The sequence below is a fragment of the Diceros bicornis genome, chromosome 18 (assembly GCF_020826845.1).
Source record: "Diceros bicornis minor isolate mBicDic1 chromosome 18, mDicBic1.mat.cur, whole genome shotgun sequence".
NCBI lineage: Eukaryota > Metazoa > Chordata > Mammalia > Perissodactyla > Rhinocerotidae > Diceros > Diceros bicornis.
The window spans coordinates 37,116,645-37,138,227 of record NC_080757.1 but is presented as its reverse complement, the minus strand read 5'-3'; the positions used below and the strand labels follow the sequence as shown (position 1 = coordinate 37,138,227).

The 21,583-nt window shown below is 47.0% G+C and overlaps 1 protein-coding gene across 1 annotated transcript; it reads left to right on the top strand.

Moving 5' to 3' along the window:
• The first annotated feature begins 5,030 nt into the window (after positions 1 to 5,030).
• On the top strand, positions 5,031 to 21,190 carry UBE2Z (ubiquitin conjugating enzyme E2 Z). Its single transcript, XM_058560751.1, has 7 exons — positions 5,031 to 5,442; positions 7,420 to 7,492; positions 9,414 to 9,601; positions 11,960 to 12,071; positions 15,239 to 15,351; positions 16,567 to 16,657; positions 19,123 to 21,190. Exons 1-7 carry the CDS (start codon positions 5,120 to 5,122, stop codon positions 19,291 to 19,293), a joined length of 1,071 nt encoding a protein of 356 aa, XP_058416734.1. The 5' UTR covers positions 5,031 to 5,119; the 3' UTR covers positions 19,294 to 21,190.
• The last annotated feature ends 393 nt before the right edge of the window (positions 21,191 to 21,583 follow it).

Here is a 21,583-nt window from a genome sequence, read left to right as displayed (position 1 = left end):
AATGTGTGGGCCTATGAAACCCTAGAGAGTCAAGAGAGACTGTTCCCCTACCGCCAATCAGGCTAGTTCATCCGTTACCGTTGAGGTTCTTTATCTAGGGTCTATGGTCCATTTTGCTTAGTGCAAAATATTTGTGAGTGGATACAGAGGTGCATTGTTCTTGGGAGAGGGTCTATCGCTTTCATTATAGTCTCAGGGGGGTAATGACCAAAAAACAATTAGTAACCACTACCTTAAGAGTTCAGCATGGTAGCAAAGAGCATGGACTTGGGAGTCAGAGGGGAGTGCAAATCCCAGCCTTGCCATTTCCTAACTGGGAAGTTAATTATCTCCCCTGAACCTTGATTTCCTCATCTCTAAAATGGGGATAAGAGCAATTCATGGTGGTTGTGACAACAAAATGAGATAATACAGGTAAATATATGCAAATAATGCTAATACATGTAATATATACATGTACAGTATCAATGAGATATGTAATATAAAGATGTGCTGAGAGACACATAATGAGATAACACATAATACATGCATTATTAAATTTTTTAATATAACATTATTTATAATCACCCAGTCCAAGGTGTTTTGTTTTGTTTTTTTGTTTTTTTATAATTTTATTTATTTATTTTTTCCCCCAAAGGCCCAGTAGATAGTTGTATGTCATAGTGGCACATCCTTCTAGTTGCTGTATGTGGGACACGGCCTCAGCATGGCCAGAGAAGCGGTACATCGGTGCGCGCCCGGGATCCGAACCTGGGCCTCCGGCAGCAGAGCGCGTGCACTGAACCGCTAAGCCACGGGACCGGCCCTGTTTTGTTTTGTTTTTAACTGAGGAAGATTTACCCTGAGCTAACATCTGTTGCCACTCTTCCTCTATTTTGCATGTGGGTTGCTGCCACAGCATGGCTGATGAGTTGTGTAAGTCCACGCCCAGGATCCTAACCCACAAACCCAGGCTGCCAAAGTGGAGCACACCAAACTTAAATACTAGGCCACAGGGCCAGCCCTCCAGTCCAAGTTTTGATTTTTCCTTTTAGTCCAGGATTTATGACCTGGATGGGAACTCTTCATCTATCCCTGGCATTGAGCCCAAGACAAAAGGCTAGGAGGCCCTGGAGGGAAAGGACTACTCCAGAGGGCAATGGGACACAGGACTTTGGGGAAGGGGAGAAGTTTCCTCACGATGTATCTTTTTTAGAGAGGGTTGAGGCACAACAGTGACCTGAAGTCTAGGACACTTGCTGATCTCTGTCCTTGGGGGAGGGCACTTGCCTAGTTGCCATGAGCAAGGTGCTACCAAACTTCATTGCACTAAGAGATGGTTCAGTGAAGGGCAGTCCGGTGCTGGGGAGGAGAGAGAGGCTTGGATCCAAGTTCCTGAAGGAAGACCTTTCAGTTGTGTCAACCGTCCACAGAGGGCATGGGAGTGCCTCCAGAAGGCACACTCTTGCCCTCTGGCCAAGCTGCCAGTGAAAAGCAGCCAGGTGTTGCCTTGAGAAAGTCAGCGAGCACTGGACTAAGCAATGCCAACTTACAATGTTCTGCTAACCTCTCCCTGGTGCTTCCTCTTCCCCAGCTTAGAGGCCCTGGAGTCCCCTTGGGAGGTGGTGAGCCAGGCCTTTAAGCAGCTGCCACCCTCTGCAGCCCTTCAGGCCTTGATTTGCAGATTCTTTGTGCAAACTTAGCTCAGCCCTTTGGAAAAAAAATAGGCATATCTGAGGAGGAGATGAAATCCTAAAGACCCATGGCCAGGGAAGGGCAACTGGCTACATGTCCTCATTTCCATTCTGTTCACCAATCCTGCAGTACTAACTGAATGTCAGGTTTTAGAGACACAAGATAGGTGCTCCATGCTTCCTGCCCTAGAGGACATTATATGTAGTAGCTAGACAGATGAGTAACCAAACCACTAAAATAAAAAGTAGTATGTGCTATAATAAAGGTATGAATTACTCCAAAGGATGGAGTAATTAAAAATGAATAAATAATAATATGCCTGGAGGTGTTAAGGCTTGGCAGAAAAAGTAATATTCCAGCCAGCCTTGAAGATGGTAAGAATAGTGAGTTAATAATTATTGAACATTTACTCTGGCCAGGTATTGTGCATATTCATTATCACATTATCTTTTCTTTATAGCTACTATTATTTTACCGATATTACTGATTGAGAAACAGAGGCTCAGAGAGTTTAAATAGCTAGGATTTCCCCTGGCAGACTAGAGGGAAAGGGTATTCCAGATAGAGAAAATAGGAGCAAAGGCCTCGAGGAGAGAGGGTACATGGGCAAGTGAGGTGCCAATTATGTGGACAGTGCTTGCCACTTTGCAAAACACTTCTGGAAATGTCACACTTAATCCTCAGAAAAACCCTGAGAAGTAGGAATTATCACCATTCTGTGGATGCAGAAATAGGCTCAAAGAGGACATTTGCAGAGTAGTACAGATCAAAAGTTGAACCTCCTTTATCTGACTCTAAGGTGAGTGTTGTCTGTTCATTGCCCCATTGCTAATGGACCCTGTACTTGAAAACAATGGTCCAATCGTGAGGACGGGATGCACTGAGGAACCCTCTTACCCAATGGGCCATCGTTGGGCCTCTGCAGACTGTAGCCACGGAGGAGCTACGGAGTAGTGTTTTTCTTTGTGTGAGGTTACCCAGCAAGTTGACTTTTGACCTATTTATTTATTTATTTTCCCCCCAAAGCCCCAGTAGATAGTTGTATGTCATAGCTGCACATCCTTCTAGTTGCTGTATGTGGGACGCGGCCTCAACATGGCCGGAGAAGCGGTGCGTCAGTGCGCGCCTGGGATCCGAACCCAGGCCACCAGCAGCGGAGCGGGTGCACTTAACTGCTAAGCCACGGGGCCGGCCCGACTTTTGACCATCTTAATAAATAATACCCAAGCAAACTTCTAGAATCCCTTAAAAATGAATAACACATATAGCTTGAATAGGCAATAGATGCAGAGCACAACATTTAAAAGGCACAAAAGGTATATATATAAAGATACACATCCTTTGGCCCACCTCATCAACAGCCAAACCATCCAGAGGCAACCACTGTTACCAGTTTCTTGCATATCCTTTCAGAGATATTCTGGCATCTTTATTATAGAGTGGTAAAACACTATACCAACAAAATACAAAATCTGCATAAAATGTTGCATTAATTCATTTTGCTTCATTTTATGTACCTAAGCTGTACCAAGACCCTGTGCTGGATTCATAAATAATACATAGTCTCGATCCCCAAGAGAGTGTGTGGGTGTGGGTGTGTGTGTGTGTGTGTGTGTTGGGGGGTGGGAGCAACAGGTGCCAAAGGACCATAAGTAGTACAAGGTAAACTGCGATAAATGTGGGAGAGTTCCAAGCTGTGACGGTATCACATAGTGGTTAAAACTTTTTCTCTGGAGTCAGACAGATTTGGCTTACAGCCCCAATTCTGCCGCTTGCTCTCAGTGTGACCCGTGTAAGTGACTGAACCTCTGTAAGCCTCTGTTTATCCATCTGTCAGAACGGACTAATAATAGTACTTACTTCATAGGGTTGTTGAAATGAATAAATAAGACAAAGTATACAAAGTGCTTGACACATATTAAGCACTCAATAAATGTCAGCTAAAACAATAAATTTTTAGCTCTCAATAAATGTGGGCCATTATCATTCAAGTCCACAGTCCCTTACTGGAAAATTCACAAAGCTGTGAAAACTGGACTTCTTTTTTTCTTTTGTGAGGAAGATCAGCCTTGAGCTAACCTCCGATGCCAATCCTCCTCATTTTTGCTGAGGAAGATTGGCCCTGGGCTAACTTCCATACCTGTCTTCCTCTACTTTATGTGGGACACTGCCACAGCATGGCTTGACGAGCAGTGCATCTGTGCGCGCCCGGGATCCGAACCTGTGAACCCTGGGCCACCAAAGCGGAGCGCCTGCACTTAACCGCTACACCACCGGGCCGGCCCCACTGGGCTTCTTTTTTTAAAAAACAAATTTGGTGGCAAAATATAATCCAAAGCCAGGCTATTCGTCCTATTTAGTATGAATATTCATAAATGTACCCACATTAGTATGAATATTCATAGACTTTGCTGCAAAAATATCTATGTTTGGTGACTGGGTGCTGCCCCAGGCCCTGCCTGGGAGTGTTACTCTAAATTCTGAAACACATCTGGCCCCAAGGCTTTCCGGATAAAAACATAAGCCTGTATTCTTACTGGGGAGAAAAGGGAAAGCTTTTTTTAGAAGGCTTCTGTTTTACTTAGTCCGTAGTATTATTTTTCACCTTACAAATCTCAGGAAAGTCCTGAGGAATCCTCCCAGGATTTAAACTCACTTCCCCTTCATTCTTGTATATTCAAGGACCTGTGGGAAGCAAAAATACTGAGTTTGGAGTCAAGAGTTCTGACTTCCCCTTACCAAGCTTCTCTACGTCTATTGCATTATCCCTATGGCAACGCCTAGCAACACTGCCTGGCATTTAGTAGGCCCTTCATAAACATATATTGGATAAACTCTAAAACGAGGTAGTTTTCACTCGCAGGTTCTGATTCCTTCCTTCCTTCCTCTTGATCCTGTTGCAGGCAGCGGCAATGGCAGCATGCCCTCCGTGGGTGAGGGTGCAGAGAGAAATCAGAGCCTTTCGGACAGGAAGGGCCTTAAGCGAGTCAATTCATCTCCTCAGCGCCTCCCTGCAAGGAAGGTGGATGGATCCCCATGGGCACATCTGCGGGTCGTTCTCCGTAAGGAGGGATATGGCCCTCCCTTCCTCCCCTTTCAACACTTGAAAATAGAATATCCCACGGAATCGGGCTCAACTGCACCCAGACGTCCCGACACGCCTCAGAACCTCCCCAGCAAATCGCGGGACCAACGCAGGCCCAGAATCCTCGCGCGGTCCGCTAGTTCCTCCCCCCAGCCCGCCCTGGAGGACCGTGGGTGGACGCTCTTGCAGAGCGCCTCTCGCTGGTCGGGGCACGGGTGGGCGGAGCCAGCGCGGCCCAAGCTGTGGAAGCGGAGGGTGGGGACACTCTGGCCCGGCTCTCGGTGGTGCGGGAGCGGGAGGGAGCAGCGGCCGCTCTGGTCGGCGGACGTGCTGCGGAGCAGTCCCGGAAGCGAAGCAGCGATGGCGGAGAGTCCGACTGAGGAGGCGGCGACGGCCACGGCGGGCGCCGGGGCGGCGGGCCCCGGGGCGAGCGGCGTCGCTGGTGTTGTTGGCGTTAGCAGCAGCGGCGGCGGGTTCGGGCCGCCTTTCCTGCCGGATGTGTGGGCGGCGGCGGCGGCAGCGGGCGGGGCCGGGGGGCCGGGGAGCGGCCTGGCTCCGCTGCCCGGGCTCCCGCCCTCGGCCGCTGCCCACGGGGCCGCGCTGCTTAGCCACTGGGACCCCACACTCAGCTCCGACTGGGACGGCGAGCGAACCGCGCCGCAGTGTCTACTCCGGATCAAGCGGTGAGCCGGGGTTTTTCCTCCCCCAGCCTGGAGCTCCGGGGCTCGACCTTCCCCGCCCCCCACCCTTTCCCACTACAGTCCCCCCGCTGCCTCCGCGCTGCCCTCGCAGCGGCCCAGCTCCAAGGCCCACGTCTTGCCAGCCCGGAGAGTCGGGATCCAAGTCCCCTCTTCCCCGGCCCCCAGCCCCACACGCACCGAAGCCCTCCTCGCGTGCCCAGGTCCGACCCCGCCCCTCGGCCACCTCCCGTGAGCCCTCCACCTCCGGCCCGGACACCCTCCCCCATACCTCCCGCCCGAAACCCGACCCTTTCGCGCTTCAGTAACACCCCCTCCCGCCCTCCGCGCCGCTGGTTTCCCCACTTACACACCCCAGCCTTGCTAGATGCTGCCCGAGGCCCCACCCTTCGGTCCCCCCCGTCGTCTCCTCCCGAGCCCCGTTTGTAACACACAGCTTGCTTTGCCGGCCTCAAACTCGAGGCCAACCTCCTTTTTATTCCCCTTCTCCTTAAACCCGCTTCACATGGTCCCCTCCCCAAGTCTTGATCGCTCCCATCACATACCCGCAATCTTCCCTTGAACCACTTTTCTAGAACCCCAAAGCTATCCACTCTCACACCTGTTCCAGGAGCTCAGGCTTCCTCCTCCCAGTCTCACTCTGGTTTGTAATATCCCACTCAGGACTCTCCGGTATTTTTTCCTCTGGGCCATCTGGTTTACTTTTCTGAAGCGAATATACCCAATTCAAATAGAGGAACAAAGGCCCAAGTCCTTTCTCTGCTTATTTCTTGGGTGACTGATCTTAGATCATATCATTTATTAGATAATATTTTAGCAAAAATGCTTAGCATAGTACCTATTAGATAGGAAAGGGGTAATGTCTTTTAGCTACTATTAATCCTGAAACCTGTTTCCTGGTGACCAGACTCTTTCTCTCCCCATGCCCCCATCACTGTCATCCTCATCTAGGTAATCTCATTCCCCAGTTCCAGGTGTCTTCAGGTGTCTCTACGTACCTTTCAAGGTTGTAATAAAAATTAAATAGCCCATTATGTGTAAAGTACCAGGCCCAGTGCCTGACACAGGACGCCAGCTCCATCAGGGTTGCCAGCTCTAACTTAAGAAACTCAGCACTCCTTCTCAACTGGTACTCCTTCAGCCATTTCAGTCTTCCAATCCTGACATACCTTTGAGTTCTGCCAGTACTTCTTTCCTTTGCTCTGTCACTTATTTGCACTTTTTTATGTCCCTGTGTATGCTAGCAAGTCCCTAGACTTTTCTTACCTAGAATGTCCTTCTTTAGACCCTTACTCACAGCTGATCCATTCTAGTTTGCGAGATATCGCCTCGAAATCCTCTCATCTTCTGTAGTTGTCGCTACATGGCATCTCCCGGATGTGAGATTCGCAGCAATTTCAGAGGGTCCCCTTGGCAGCCTGAAGAGATCTCTACACTATTAGTCTCTTGGGCAAGAAGACCATTACTACTCCCTGCTAGCTCACTTGCTTCATATAATCCCCTTGCCAACAATGGTCCACTGTGTGGTTTATGGAATTAGTGCTTTAGTGGAGTTGATTATGCCTTCCCAGTTACTGAAAACTGTTCGTTTAGCATTCAGCCGTACTACCTGGGATCTCGGAGGTGGGGAGTGAATGAATTGCCATGTGGGAGGAAGTGAGAGTGGCTTTTCCAGGGTGACATCTGATGCCATTGGGATCTCTTGATTTTTTTTTTTTCCCCTTTCCCTACCCTCCCCCTGAGGAAACAATGCCCTTTTGATAATAATTTGCTCTCTGCTTGCCTGACAAGTACTCAGCTGAGATTTTTCAGCCAACAAGACAGTGCAAACATTTGTGGTACCAAGCACCACTTTCTCGAACCCTGGCCTCATTGAGGTGATAACAACTGTTCTGCTCAAGGGATTCCCCTTTTTTCTCCTCTCCCTCACTCCCTCCCCCACCCCCTCTTGGTGTTATACAGGGATATCATGTCCATTTATAAGGAGCCTCCTCCAGGAATGTTCGTTGTACCTGATACTGTTGACATGACTAAGGTATGTAACTTGATGGGGGTCGGGGGTTATTGGGAAATCGGGCCCATAAAGTTCAAAGAGCCTAAAAGAGATTATCCAGCTCACATCTCTGATTACATAGATGAAGAAATCAAGTCCCCAGGAGAGTAAGTGGCTTGCCCAGGGTCACACAGTGAGGTGGAGCAGAGTCTTGAACAGGTGTCTGTCATGAGGGCGCCAGTAGGTCCTGGTTGGCTTGGAAAATCCCAGTTTCCACCTATCGTCCGAGCCTTACTATTAATAGGGCACTTTTTCACTCTCAAAAATGCTCCAGTTTGGATCATAAATTATATAGTTGCCCTACTGATTCTACTACCCAACTCTTCCCCCATCCTGCCACTCTTGACCTTTAAGTATGGTGCTGTAAATCAGATGCAGAGAAGGCTGGGCATGGGGCAAGCTTGAGTGAACAGTGTTGTAGTTAAAGGGCCTTGTTTAGGCTCCTGTCTGTGCTGGTTGCTTTTGAATATCCCTTCCACCCCAAAGACCATTCCTCTCTTGTCTTCCACACACAAACGCAGAGAAAGCTTCGATTCCCCTGATACAGATACCTAGGCTTCTCTGTCATTGAGCGCTCTGCACTCAGAAGTGAATTTTCACTTAAACTGGTGTTAGGAAGAAATCAGATTTCCTAAATCTAGTGTTGTTTAAATGAAAACTCATAGTTTCAAATTTCTTAGAGTAAAAATTCAGACTTTGTATTGTTGGTATATCTATTTTGTTTTGAGTAGGTTTCCCTTTAAATTGATTTTTTTTCTTTTTATGTGGTTGGAAATGTTTTTCCTGGGACATCTTGTCCTCAGTCAAGTATCAGTGTTAATACGCTAGTCCCTGGGGTCCCAGAACTGATGTCATGTCGATACCATTTGAGTTGGCTATTCCAAATGATTGAGGGCTAAAAGATCATCCAGAGTGCCACCGGGCCAGGGAGGGACTGTAGACTGAGGCCTTGGACTGCAGGTCCATTTCCTCTTGTATTTAAGTTCTGAGCAGACTTAAGCTAGGAGCCTTTGTAGAAGAAATATAACTGAGTCAGTTCAGGTTTTCCTCCCTTCAGGAAGGAAAATCTTGTTTAATAATCATGGCTGGAGGAAGAGAATTTAGTGTTCTGTTGTAAGTGCTGCTGATTCTTTTTTAACCTACAGTGTTGGGGAAAGTTCTAGGGGTGGTCTAATGGCTCTGAGTGGACCCTGAGTTTTCCCCATTTTTCTTTATATCTTTGACACAGCTGGATGCTGCCTGAGCCACATCCTCCAGAGTAGGTTTGATCCTCTGCAGAGAAAGCAGACACCCTAGGCCTCCATCACAGCCCTCAGCTCTGCACCTTACTGGCACTGGTGCTGTGGCCTCCAATCCCTTTCTTCTTTTCCATTCATCTTCCCTCCTCTTTGTGCCACATAAATGGAGGGTGGAGTTCCATCATACGCATGCTTAACCTAGGCAAATCCAAACATAGGTACTCAGTAAAAATGTGTATATATTTCTTAAAATTAAGCATGCTAGGGTAATATTTTACAGATGCATATTATATTTTGCACATTGGTGTTTTATCCTTTTGTTATACATAACACCAATCAGGAAAGTCTGAACAACAACTGTGCTTTAAGGGAGTTTTCAGGGACACTCGAGGGTGATTTTTGACTAGATTCGGTTTTTCACATTGTGCTCTAACTTTAGAATGTAACCCATGAGTAAGATGCCACTCCACTGTAATGGGATTTCTTCAAATTCCAAACATATTTATTAGTGTCAGTGAGTACAGGCTGTTCATTCTGCACCGTGAGGATGTGGAATATGGATACCAGATGAGAGTCCTGCTTCTGGCATGGGTAGCAAGTGGAAGCCAGGAGGGGTTGGGATGGGACATCACCTCACAATTTTGAGATGGGGTTTTATTTTGCAGATTCATGCTTTGATCACAGGCCCATTTGACACTCCTTATGAAGGGGGTTTCTTCCTGTTCGTGTTTCGGTGTCCGCCCGACTATCCCATCCACCCACCTCGGGTCAAACTGATGACAACGGGCAATAACACAGTGAGGTTTAACCCCAACTTCTACCGCAATGGGAAAGTCTGCTTGAGTATTCTAGGGTAAGAGGAGACTTCTAAGTGGCCAAGTTGGTTGTCAGCAAATAATTACTCTAGGCCAGCCTTTATCAACCAGCGTTCCTCATCTGAACCACAGAACACAGAAGATGATTGGAGTGACTATTTCCTTAATTCTCCCCAGGATGGTACACAACTAGTATCATTCTAGATACAAAACAGAAGTTAACTCATGACATACAATGGATGCCTTAGTGAAGTGGTTCCCCCTGAGCAGCAGCAGCAATACCTGGAAACTTGTAGTCATGCAGATTCTGGGGCCCCACTGTAGACTTCGTGTATGAGAAACTCTGGGGGTGGGGCCCAGCAATCTGTGTCTTACAAGCCTCCAGGTGATTCTGGTGCACAGTCCAGTTTGAGAACCACTCGCTTAGGGCGTCAGGGCTTAATTCTCTTCCGAACAGGTTGAGAAAGGCTGCAGATCTGTGCCATTCAAGATTGTGGGTGGCTTATTTCTGAGTCTCTCAATGAGTGGCTTTGGAGGCGGTGGTGGTGATGATGATGATTATGATATTTTAACAACTGAATGAAAAATGTCTGAAGTTAGAAATCACATCAGATATGAAACACAGAACTTTAAAGTATATTTTGTTTCTGGGTGCTACTGAGATTTCACTTCATGCAGTTCTCATCCATTCCCTTTTAATTGCCTTGGGGGTTAAAAATTCAGAATGGAAATGTCTTCTAGCATATTCTGGATTGGTCTTTTTAGTGTGGTCTGAATTTCACTGGGGCAGAGAACAAATGCAGGTTGAAGTTGAGAAAGTTGTCCAAACTGATGTCCCTGTTTTCTTTCTTCCTGTCCAGTACATTTCCAGGTTTGTGTGGGGAAAAGGCAGCTGAAACAAACTGGAGACATGATTCTTTTTTTCTAATCTCTCAGATCCAGGGATGTGTTCTGTGATTGTGGCAGTGAGGAAGTCCTTTAAAGGAGGTTGTCCTTAGAGAAGTTCTTTATCTCATTAGTGTATATAATTGTCTTTGCTGGTAGGATAGTGGTATATATAACCCACAATGGTGAGGAAATTTAGTTGTTGTTTCTGTATGAAATTTGTTCATGAAAGTGTTTTTGTATTAGGTCCTCCTTCATTAGGCCAATATAAAACTATTTTGAGCATACATCAGCTCACAGTAGAAACGGGAAGTAAGACGGTGGGGGAAAAGTGGGAAAAGTGTGTTGAGTGGAAAAGGAGAAGCTACCTTGAAATTGAAAATTTGACATGAGGAATCACAGAGTAGAAGGTTCCTTTGCATTCTTAGTTGAGTATCTTCACTTTATCAGCCTCATTCCTCTTCTCCCTACCTAGGAAAAAATATTGGGCTGACTTACTGACAAAGGAAATTTAGCAGAAGTTTACCCTGTTGACTTGAATCCCTGAATATGTGACGCTTTAGTGAGCACAGGGTCTGGAGTTCCTCGGAGGGCAGAGCTGAGGAGAGAGCAGGTTGAGAGGCATGAAGAGCAGGTTCTGATGGAGGTTCTGTTCGGCATCACTCACTTGGGCTTTCCTCAAGTCCAGCAGGGAAAGGGAGGTGGCTGGTTAACTTCAACAAGCCAGTCCCGGCTCAGGGTGTGTTTAGCTTCCAGCTCAGGTGCCATCTCTTCAATTAATTGAGCTAAAAATAAATGTCATTAATATCCAAGCTGCCCTCCTCCCAATATTCGATTAGGTTTATGAAAGAGAGAAGCAATTTGGGCGTTTCTGTCACGTTCAAGATATTTTCCGTATATCATTTTTAGACCCCCCACAATCTAGAAATGCCCTTTATTCCCTTCCTGTCCTTTGGCAGAGTTCTGTAGTTTTCAGAGAATTTAACACGCCTTGGGGGCTTGATACAGAACTGGATCCCTGAACATCAACCCCACCACATGGCCTCTAACCAGATAGCTTCAGTGCCCTCTGTGCCTCTGTGCTCAACTTCTCTCTCCTCACTCCATTACCACCCATAAATAAATAAGCTCTTTGACATCCACAGAGGTTAACATTTAAACTGCCTTTGGAACTGTTTTCTTACCCTATTCCTTTCGTTTTGATGAACGGAACCTTCCTTGGCTACTGTTTCTTTCCTAGCCCAAAGAAAATCCCTTCAAAGTTATCTTGCTTGCTTTACCCTCTTTTCTTTTGTCCCACTTGATAAGAGGATTAGGCAGTTGACTGATTTCTGGTGAATGAGGGTGAGACAGAGGCTGGGAAAGTCCGGAGTATTAATAGTGAAAGAGAAAGTTGAGTCACTTATGTTGGTGCTGTCAGGCCCCAGGGTACTTGTGCACTGGTCTTTCTGTGAGGGCCTTTCCCATCTCTCTGCCTCATCCTCTTCCCTTCCCTCTGATGTGTTTTGCAGTACATGGACTGGCCCTGCTTGGAGCCCAGCCCAGAGCATCTCTTCCGTGCTCATCTCCATCCAGTCCCTGATGACTGAGAATCCCTATCACAATGAGCCTGGCTTTGAGCAGGTAAGGCCAGGTGCGCCCAGCTCTGGGATGTGGAACATTGGGTTTTAAGAGATCTGAGAGGTCTGCTTAAGGGACTTTTTTTTCTTGAGCTGCCTCAGCCCCATGTATTAAATTTGTCACAGGAGAAAAAAGGAGCTGGCATGTGTGCTCCTTAATAATGAATTTTTTTCCTTGTAAGTTACAGTAACACTGTCAAGTTAAATCCATTTTACTTGGATTAATCTACCATGTGGAAGTCAGTAGAGTCATTTGGAAATTAATTCTGAGCCTGCTTTGGGTTCTTCTATATGCCTCCGTTCTCGAGTATCACCTTAAGGTGCTCCCTAGTAACTGCTGCTGAGCCAGACATTCTTCTGGAGTTATGAAGTACTGTTACTTGCAGAGCCAAAGGAGCTAGGTGGGGCAAGAATATTTTAGTCAACACTGCCCAAGAGAAAGCAGAGGAAACTCATATTTTCCAAGAGTATGCTATATGCCAGACACTGCCAAGTTTTTATATATATAATTTCTCACTTAATCCTCGTACTAACTCTGTGAGGTAAATATTGTTATCCCCATTTTCAAGTGAAGTAATCAACCTCTCTGAGGTTGATTAACTTTCACAAGGACACACAGGGGCTGGCCCAGTGGCATAGTGGTTAAGTTCGCATGCTCCACTTCGGCAGCCCAGGGTTCACAGGTTTGGATCCCGGGCGCGGACCTATGCACTGCTCATCAAGCCATGCTGTGGCAGGTGTCCCACATACAAAATAGAGGAAGATGGGCACAGATGTTAGCTCAGGGTCAGTCTTTCTCAGGAAAAAGAGGAAGACTGGCAGTGGATGTTAGCTCAGGGCTGATCCTCCTCACAACAAAAGAAAGGACACACAGATCAGGGTAGGACCCAGTATTTGCCCTGGAGCCCAGAGTTCTTCCATCATTCCAGAGTGCCTTCCAGGATTACTCAAGAGCACAGGAAAAGAGTTCAGTGATATTCCCAAAAGATGATAATTTAGTCTAAGCGATTAAAACAGTTTAATTCATTTGAAACTGTAACACTAACAGTGATGATTCTTTTATAGACCTGAACAAAGGAAAATACCCTTTAAGAATGAACAAAAATTATTCCCTAAACCATCCTTTCCAAATAGTGTATTTGATTTCAGGAGTAGGTAGAAATGGATATGAACCCACTGGCTAACCAAGGAGCTGATTTCTAGGTCTCTTCTTGTTTGGAAATTCAAGAAATGTGACTTTGGGGGCTGGCCCCGTGGCGTAGCGGTTAAGTGTGCGTGCTCCACTACTGGCGGCCTGGGTTCGGATCCCGGGCGTGCACCGACGCACTGCTTGTCCAGCCATGCTGAGGTGGCGTCCCACATACAGCAACTAGAAGGATGTGTAGCTATGACATACAACTATCTACTGGGGCTTTGGGGAGAAAAAGGGAAAAAAAAAGGAGGAGGAGGGGCCAGCCCAGTGGCGCAAGTGGTTAAGCGTGCACATTCCGCTTCGGCGGCCCGGGGTTCACAGGTTCGGATCCCGGGCGTGCACCAACGCACCGCTTGGTAAGCCATGCTGTGGCAGCGTCCCATATAAAGTAGAGGAAGATGGGCACGGATGTTAGCCCAGGCCCAATCTTCCTCAAGGAAAAAGGGGAGGATTGGCATTGGATGTTAGCTCAGGGCTAGTCCTCCTCACAAAAAAAAAAAGGAGGAGGATTAGCAATAGATGTTAGCTCAGGGCCGGTCTTCCTCAGCAAAAAAAAAGAGGAGGATTGGCATGGATGTTAGCTCAGGGCTGATCTTCCTCACATACACACACAAAAAAAATGTGACTTCTATTCTTAATACTCCCAATGTTCTTTGTTCACAGCACCCTGTCATCTTGGTAGTTTTTTCACAATTCCCCAGGCAGAAAGAAATGCCCAACTATTCCGTTTGTTAAGTAGTTAGGTCCAAACAACTTTCTTTCTTTTTTTTTCTTTTGGTGAGGAAGACTGGCCCTGAGCTAACATCTGTTGCCAGTCCTTCTCTCCTTTTATATAGGGGTTGCCCACCAAAACATGGCCTGTTGAGTGGTGCATAGGTCCGCACCCAGGGTCTGAACCCGCCAAGTTCAGGCCACCAGAGCATGTGAACTTAACATCTACACCACCGGGCCGGCCCTCTTTTTAAAATAACTATGATTTAATAATAGGATGTGTACAGTTGTTGAACGCCACACAACTTTTTAAAATCTTGGGATCAGATTGGACTCAACACCCACTTCTGATGCCTACTGTTGTCACATGCTTCTTGCTGTTTATCATAGTGACTGAAAATCCAGCTTCACAAAGATAATATGTCATCAGAAAGAATATAATGCAGTTTAACGTTAAAACTGAACTACTACTTCAAGCTAGTGGTTCTTGTGGTGTTTCATGGGTGTTGAATACTCAAAAAGTTTAAAATATCCCACAGCACCCCTGTGATTTTGCTGTGGTGCATTTTGGGAACTATGATGATAGGCTGAAGATAGATATCTTTTCCTGTTCATCATCTGTTTTTATCAGAGGCCAAGACTCTAGTTGCCTGGGGTTGGTGGGAGGGAGGAGCGTTGAAGAGCAAAGGGAGAGTTAAAGGATGGGGGACTGTATTCCCTTTTATGCACGCCCGCATGCTCATATTAGCTTTATAGACCAAAGTTGGAGTTTTTCTTCTGAAAATTTCAAGTTCTCCTACTGATAGATTTGTACTAGTTGGTTCAGTGATGGAGGAATCCTGCAGACATGTAAAGGAGTTAACCAGGAAGCATCCTGACATCTATAGGTTTTCCACACTGACACTTCTAGTGTCATTTATACCTTTTTGTCCCACCATCATTCTTATATTTGGTTGTTTTCCATTTAATCCTTACCTGAGAGGCCTTTTATCTTCAGACTTAGCAAAATTTCATGGATCTAGTTTGCTGTTTATAGATCGAATGACCCATAACACAAGATGGGTATTGGTATGCACAAGGGGAGGTGAATGGTCTCAAAAATAAAGGCTTAGTTGCTCTTCATGCATCTGCCGTACAGTGGGAAAGGTATCCCTTCAGTTCATTAGCTCAGGTCACGTACCCCATACTAATCCTGAAGTCTCTTCCCATTGGCTTTTCTCTTTGCGTAAATTTTGTACTTGGATGCTGTGGTGTCTGTCACATTACAGGAGAGACATCCAGGAGACAGCAAAAATTACAATGAATGCATTCGGCATGAGACCATCAGAGTGGCAGTCTGTGACATGATGGAAGGAAAGTGTCCCTGCCCTGAACCCCTACGGTATGTGTCAAGAGAGCCCACTTGGTATTTCTTTTGGAGGTTTAGCTGGTTCGTACCTTTGAGAACCTTTGGGACAAAGTCCAGTGTTGGGCACCAGAGGGAGATAGAGAAGAAGGAAAGATGCGGTTCATACTTTTCAAGAGCAAGTGGCTGAGGGTTACGCAAGAGGAAGTTCAGAGAGCTGCTTTGTTCTTGGAGAGTGCCAGGCCTGATGGGAAAGACGTAGTCCATGCCTCAGGGAGCACCCAGTTTGATGAGGACCTGGACATAGTAAAGACACTTAATTGTTCTACAGCCAAATGAGGTGTAGAGCACTTCATAGTAAACCCATTTCTTAGTGTTTATGTTTGTTTCTTTTTTGTGGGTGAGGAAGATCAGCCCTGAGCTAACAATCCTCCTCTCTTTTTGCTGACGAAGACTGGCCCTGAGCTAACATCTGTGCCCATCTTCCTCCACTGTATATGGGACGCCGCCACAGCATGGCCTGACAAGCGGTGCATTGGTGCATGCCCGGCATCCGAACCCGGGCCACCAGCAGCGGAGTGCACACACTTAACTGCTACGCCACGAGGCCAGCCCCCTCATGTTTATTTCTGAGTATTAAAAAGAGATGAACAGGGGCCGGCCCGGTGGCACAAGCAGTTAAGTGCGCGCGCGCGCGCGCTCTGCTGCGGCGGCCCAGGGTTCACAGGTTCAGATCCTGGGCACGCACCGTCAGACCGCTTGTTAGGCCACACTGTGGCGGCGTCTGTCCATATAAAGTAGAGGAAGATGGCCACGGATGTTAGCTCAGGGCCAATCTTCCTCAAGAAAAAAGGGGAGGATTGGCATCAGATGTTAGCTTGGAGCTAGTCCTCCTCACAAAAAAAAAAAGAGATGAACAGAGTTAATGAAACAGATTTCCCAGGAGAATTTTGAATTAAAGTTTGGGATTAGGGATGGCCTACGGCAAAAAGATGAGATTGAGCAAGTCATGAGTTGAAGTTGGAATTCGAATGATCAGTATTAACAGTCATTCTCATTTTATAATCCCTAAGGTATAAGGGAAATCAACTATGGGCGGTCAGCTGTTCCTTTTTGCATAGAAAGATTTCTGTAGGAAACCAAATCTGGCTTGGGAACTCTAGCTGTTTAGTTTGGCATTAAAGTTAGATAGTGAAGAGGTGACCCCTCCCCACCTTGTTCCTAACGTAAGCTTCTCTGCTTGTTTTCCAGAGGGGTGATGGAGAAGTCCTTCCTTGAGTATTATGACTTCTATGAGGTGGCCTGCAAAGATCGCCTGCACCTTCAAGGCCAGACTATGCAGGTAATGCAGCCCCTGCTGCTGACCTCAGAGGCTTACAGCAGACCATGTAAAATCCCCCATAATGGTGACATCCACATCTGTCCTAGAATTCAGAGCCAGAAGGAACCTGGTTCATTTGAGTAGCTAAGGCCCAGAGAGGAGACTGACTTGCCTAAAGTCATATGGAGTTGGTTCTAAGTTCCTGGCAGAAAGTAGATACTCATGAGTGGAATCTGAATCATCCGGCAACTCCTTCCCTTCTTGTTCAGTGGTCTTTTCTTTTTTTTTTTTTATAATTTTATTTATTTATTTATTTTTTCCCCCCAAAGCCCCGGTAGATAGTTCTATGTCATAGCTGCACATCCTTCTAGTTGCTGTATGTGGGACGCGGCCTCAGCATGGCCGGAGAAGCAGTGCGTCAGTGCGCACCCGGGATCCGAACCCAGGCCGCCAGCAGCGGAGCACATGCACTTAACCGCTAAACCACTGGACCGGCCCTTCAGTGGTCTTTTCAAACCAAGAACCTTCAGCCCTTTCAGAATCTTGGGGATTATGAGTCATCTATTGGAATGCCATCCCTAGCACAGGGGGTGCTAAGAGAAAGAAGGCTTAGGGAAGCATTGGGTATGCAGTGTTCTATGTTGAAAGATTCCTATTAGAAGGATGGTAACCAATTGTTCATTCTGTGCTTCTACTGGGGAGGTACGCTTCCCCTTCCAATAAAAATTGAGAATTTAAGCTTCTTTTAAAGAAGAGATTCTGGGCCGGCCCCGTGGCTTAGTGGTTAGGTGCACACGCTCCACTGCTGGCAGCCCGGGTTCAGATCCCGGGTGTGCACCGACCCACTGCTTCTCTGGCCATGCTGAGGCCGTGTCCCACATACAGCAACTAGAAGGATGTGCAGCTATGACATGCAACTATCTACTGGGGCTTTGGGGGGAAAATAAATAAATAATTAAAAGAAATAAAAAAATAAAAGATTCTTACTAAACCAAATTGTAAAGAAGCTCCAATATAAATGACCTGGTTAGTAAGAAGGTGAGAACCCTCCTGTCCTGAAGGACCAGTTCTTATGTCTTTTGGATCATTTCTGGGTGGTCTTGCTTAGAAATGTGGTGACTTGGATAAGTGACTAAGACCTGTTAAGGTTTTCTCCAGCTCCTCTTGGACTATTTCCTCCACCCACCCAGCACCACCAGCAGTAGGAGTAAATGTCTTGTTTGCCTGGGTGCTGCTTAGAAATGGTAGTTTCCCTATTCTTCCTTAAGGACTTTCCACCTGCCTACCACACTGAAACCCAAAGGGCAAGGCCGGCTCAGGGTTAACTTGTTGCCTGCCCCTTTTTTGAGAGTAGATCAAAGATGATGCATGCTGTAGTGTGTTCCCCATCAGGAATTCTCATTGCTGGTATCCAGCAGCATCTGCAGTATTCAGTCTGTGAAGGAAAAATAACTCGCGATGAGGGAAGGAAAGGGAGGAGCAGTATCTGGGGAGGAAGAGAGTGAGTGGAAATGGAGCCAATGATGAAAGAAGGAAGATTGGAAAATTGACAGCTCCAGAGTAAGTGTGGAGTTCAGCCTTTGGGGAATATAACCCTCAGAAGTGAAAAATGCAGGCTGTAATCAAAGTGACTGTGACTTGTGTCCACTGGCCCTTGATCATGAGGGTAATAGGTGGGCAGAAGTGTGGAGGGAGTTTATGTGGGAGAAGCAGACAGAATGTGAGAGGAAAAATAGTGTAACTTTTTGTGACTGCCAAGGAAAGAGGTCTCCACTTGTTTGAACCCTGGCAATGCTCCTTTGCTGCCACAGTCCCTGTATAGCATTTTAAATTCATTTTTTATCCTCCACCTCATCCATAGTTACTTTTGAGACTTTGACAGTCAACCCCTTTCTGCCTAATGTTGGGAGATCTTTGATCTAATGACAAGGACTAGGATTGAGGCTAGGTCACCCTGGAGTGATACCCAGAAACCTGGACAGGAATGTGGTGATGGTCCCTGGGGAAGACTACAGGTGCTTATGTGGAAGTCAGAACTCCTGAGTTCTAGACCTACCTACGACCTTAGAAAAGCAAGTTATGCTTTTTGAGTATAGGGAATAAAGGATAATTTTCCCCTTTTATGGTTTTTATGAGGTAATTGAAAACACAGGCACACGTAACGATTACATTGCCGGTCTTTAATTTCTCTTCCCTATCTATCATGCCTTTACTGTGCCCCTTTCTCCACATTGGCTTGCTTTTGAGGAATGCAAACACATTTTAATGTCAGCCCAAGTCAGACCTCTCTGGGGTGGTAAACATGCCATAATATTCTTAAACAAGGATTACGTTGTCTGTTGTTCGGAGCTATCTATGCCACGCCCTCCTCTATTCCCGTGACTCAGAGGTTGAGCATGCCTTTCACATGGGCCCAAAGCTGCTGTCTCTAGGGTGAGCCACCCAGACTTGAATCTTCCATCCTGCTTGTCTCCTTTCCCCCACAGGACCCTTTTGGAGAGAAGCGCGGCCACTTTGACTACCAGTCCCTCTTGATGCGCCTGGGACTGATTCGTCAGAAAGTGCTGGAGAGGCTCCATAATGAGAACGCCGAAATGGACTCTGATAGCAGCTCGTCTGGGACAGAGACAGACCTGCACGGGAGCCTGAGGGTTTAGACCCTGCTCCCCTCTCTCCTCCCCCAACTCGAGAGTCCCAGAAAAGTCCCTTCCCCCCACCCCAGGGATGGAGAGGCACTGTGTATTTCCCTCCAGACGTGACGTCATCCTGCAGGATGGCAAGAACCAAGCAAGCTCGGATCCCAGGGTGTGGGAGTGGGGAGGCTGTTCCAGATCTGACCTCCTCGGCTCTCGAGCATCTGGGGCTACCTTCATCCCATATCAGAGGCCAAGGTACCTATGCAGGAGCACCTAGGGCGAGGGCCTCTGGCAAAAACAAAACAACCAACACACCTCTCCACATGGCCAGCTCCTTAGGGATAGGTGGGAGGCAGAAATTGGCAATTCCAAGAGGGAGAGTGCCCAAATGATTCATGGGAATATCTGGAAGGGAGCTTGGGGTGGGGGGCTGTCTGTGACATTTAAGCAGTCTGGGTGGTTGTCTGTCTGTCTGTCTGTCTGCAGTCTTGAAGCAGGGCTTCCCAGTGCCCTTTTCCTCCTTGCCTCTCTTCCGCCATTATTTCCCACAGGCCAGCATAATTTTGTTTTTCCTAATTTATAGTCACTGTTCTAGACAGACCAAAGAGAAGGAACAGTGGTGGAGTCTAGGCTGCTGATCAGTAAGCTTTACCTAGCACCTGAGCACCTTTCTCCCCTGCCCCCTGTTTCCTCACCCCTTCTTAGATTTAAGACAGAAGGTAAATGTGACTGGGACTGAACTGAGGTCTTGGTAAAGCCTGCACAGGCACCGTAAGAAGCTGAAAATGCTGTTTGTTCCCACAATCACTGATTTGAAAAGTTCCCAACGCAGGCAGCTGCTGTGTGTATGGGATTAGAGCCACTACATAGAATAGTCTCTTACAGATTTTCCTAAATACTAGTCACAATGAGGGTATTCCTCCTGGGGGAGGGTGGGTGCGGGGGGAGACTAATGCTAGTCCCATTGTATTTTGTTTGGCTGTCCTTGTGTATTTTCACCCCAGCCTGTAGTCCCCCCTCCTCACTTCAATGCCCAGGGACTTGTGGGGAGCAAGGGTAGCCAATGGCAGAGGGGATTGGGGCTGGGACTCTAGAGACTCCTCCCCTGCTCTCCCCTGCCCCTTCTTCTCAGCTGCTCTTTGTCACTGGCTCTGATGGGTGTTTGCCTGGCTGTGTTGCTTATCTATCTGTATTTAGCTGCAGTGATCCTTTAGCTGGTTGGCTCAGAAAAATGTGCTTTAGGTGCCCTGTGATACAGGGCATTGAGAGAATCCATCGTTCCCCTTTTTGATGTGTTCTCCCGTACTTTCCAGATTCTTACTGTTATGGTTCCCAGTGGGGTACTGGTGATCTACGTGACGCAGGGTCTCAGTCAGTATCCAGCCACACATCAGGGAGAGGATAACTTGTACCTGCTCTGCCCGCTGCTATGAAGGCCTCTGCCTTGTGGATCATGGGACTTCCCTGGGGGAGATGGGAAGGGGGTTAGGCACAAAGGAGAATGTCCTACTTGGGAGGGCAGGAAGCAGAGAAACTGGACAGGAAGTAGGCTTGGGGAACGGAAGCTTATCTCGAATACCTGAAGGCTGGGTCTCCGCACAAGGAGACTCAGAAAGGAACCCTGCTTCCAATTTCCCTCTTCCATTCCCAGAGCTAGTACAGGGCTTAGAAGAATGCCCTTGGTCTGTTGGTCCAGTGTTGTCTGTCATCCATTTAAGTGTTCCCACTTTCAAGTGACAATCCTCTCCTTGGCCCTGCCATGGACAGAGCATGTCTGGCATACTGGCCTGACTTTTACGCCCTAATCTTGAGTTGAGGAAATATATGCACAGGAGTCAAAGAGATGTCTTTATATCTGACTGTACATAAATGAAGTTTTTTTTTTCTTTTTGGTGCAATAAAGTTTGTTTTGGCAGAAGGAGGAAGTGCCTGTGGGTGTGGGAGGGTTTGTGAAGAGGAAGAATGGGATCATCTCGACAATCACACCTCTCACCTAGGCCTGAAACTTAGGGAGAAAGAAAGTGCTCAGTGAATTGTCTGGAAGCTGAAAACTTGGGTTACGTGATGTAGGTGGAAGCAGGACTACTGGTGATAAGAGTTTTCCACCAACCAGAAATAGGATCCTTTTTTTGAGGCTGTAGCTCTGGCAGTCAAGGAGAGGAATGCCATCTTAGCCTCAGTTGCTTCACAAGAAATAACCTATTCAGAAAACTGGGAAGTGAGCATGTCCTACAAGGGCAGGTAGAGGTAGAGATGGGCTTAAGACTATATATCCCCCACTAAGGGAAGGGTGTCTTAGTATGGGTAATCC

Coding starts and splice junctions, on each gene's coding strand:
- UBE2Z (XM_058560751.1), top strand. CDS start 5,120: ATGGCGGAGAGTCCGACTGAGGAGGCGGCGACGGCCACGGCGGGCGCC. Junction 12,072..15,238: donor ATGAGCCTGGCTTTGAGCAG/GTAAGGCCAGGT, acceptor GTCACATTACAG/GAGAGACATCCAGGAGACAG. Junction 15,352..16,566: donor CCCTGCCCTGAACCCCTACG/GTATGTGTCAAG, acceptor CTTGTTTTCCAG/AGGGGTGATGGAGAAGTCCT.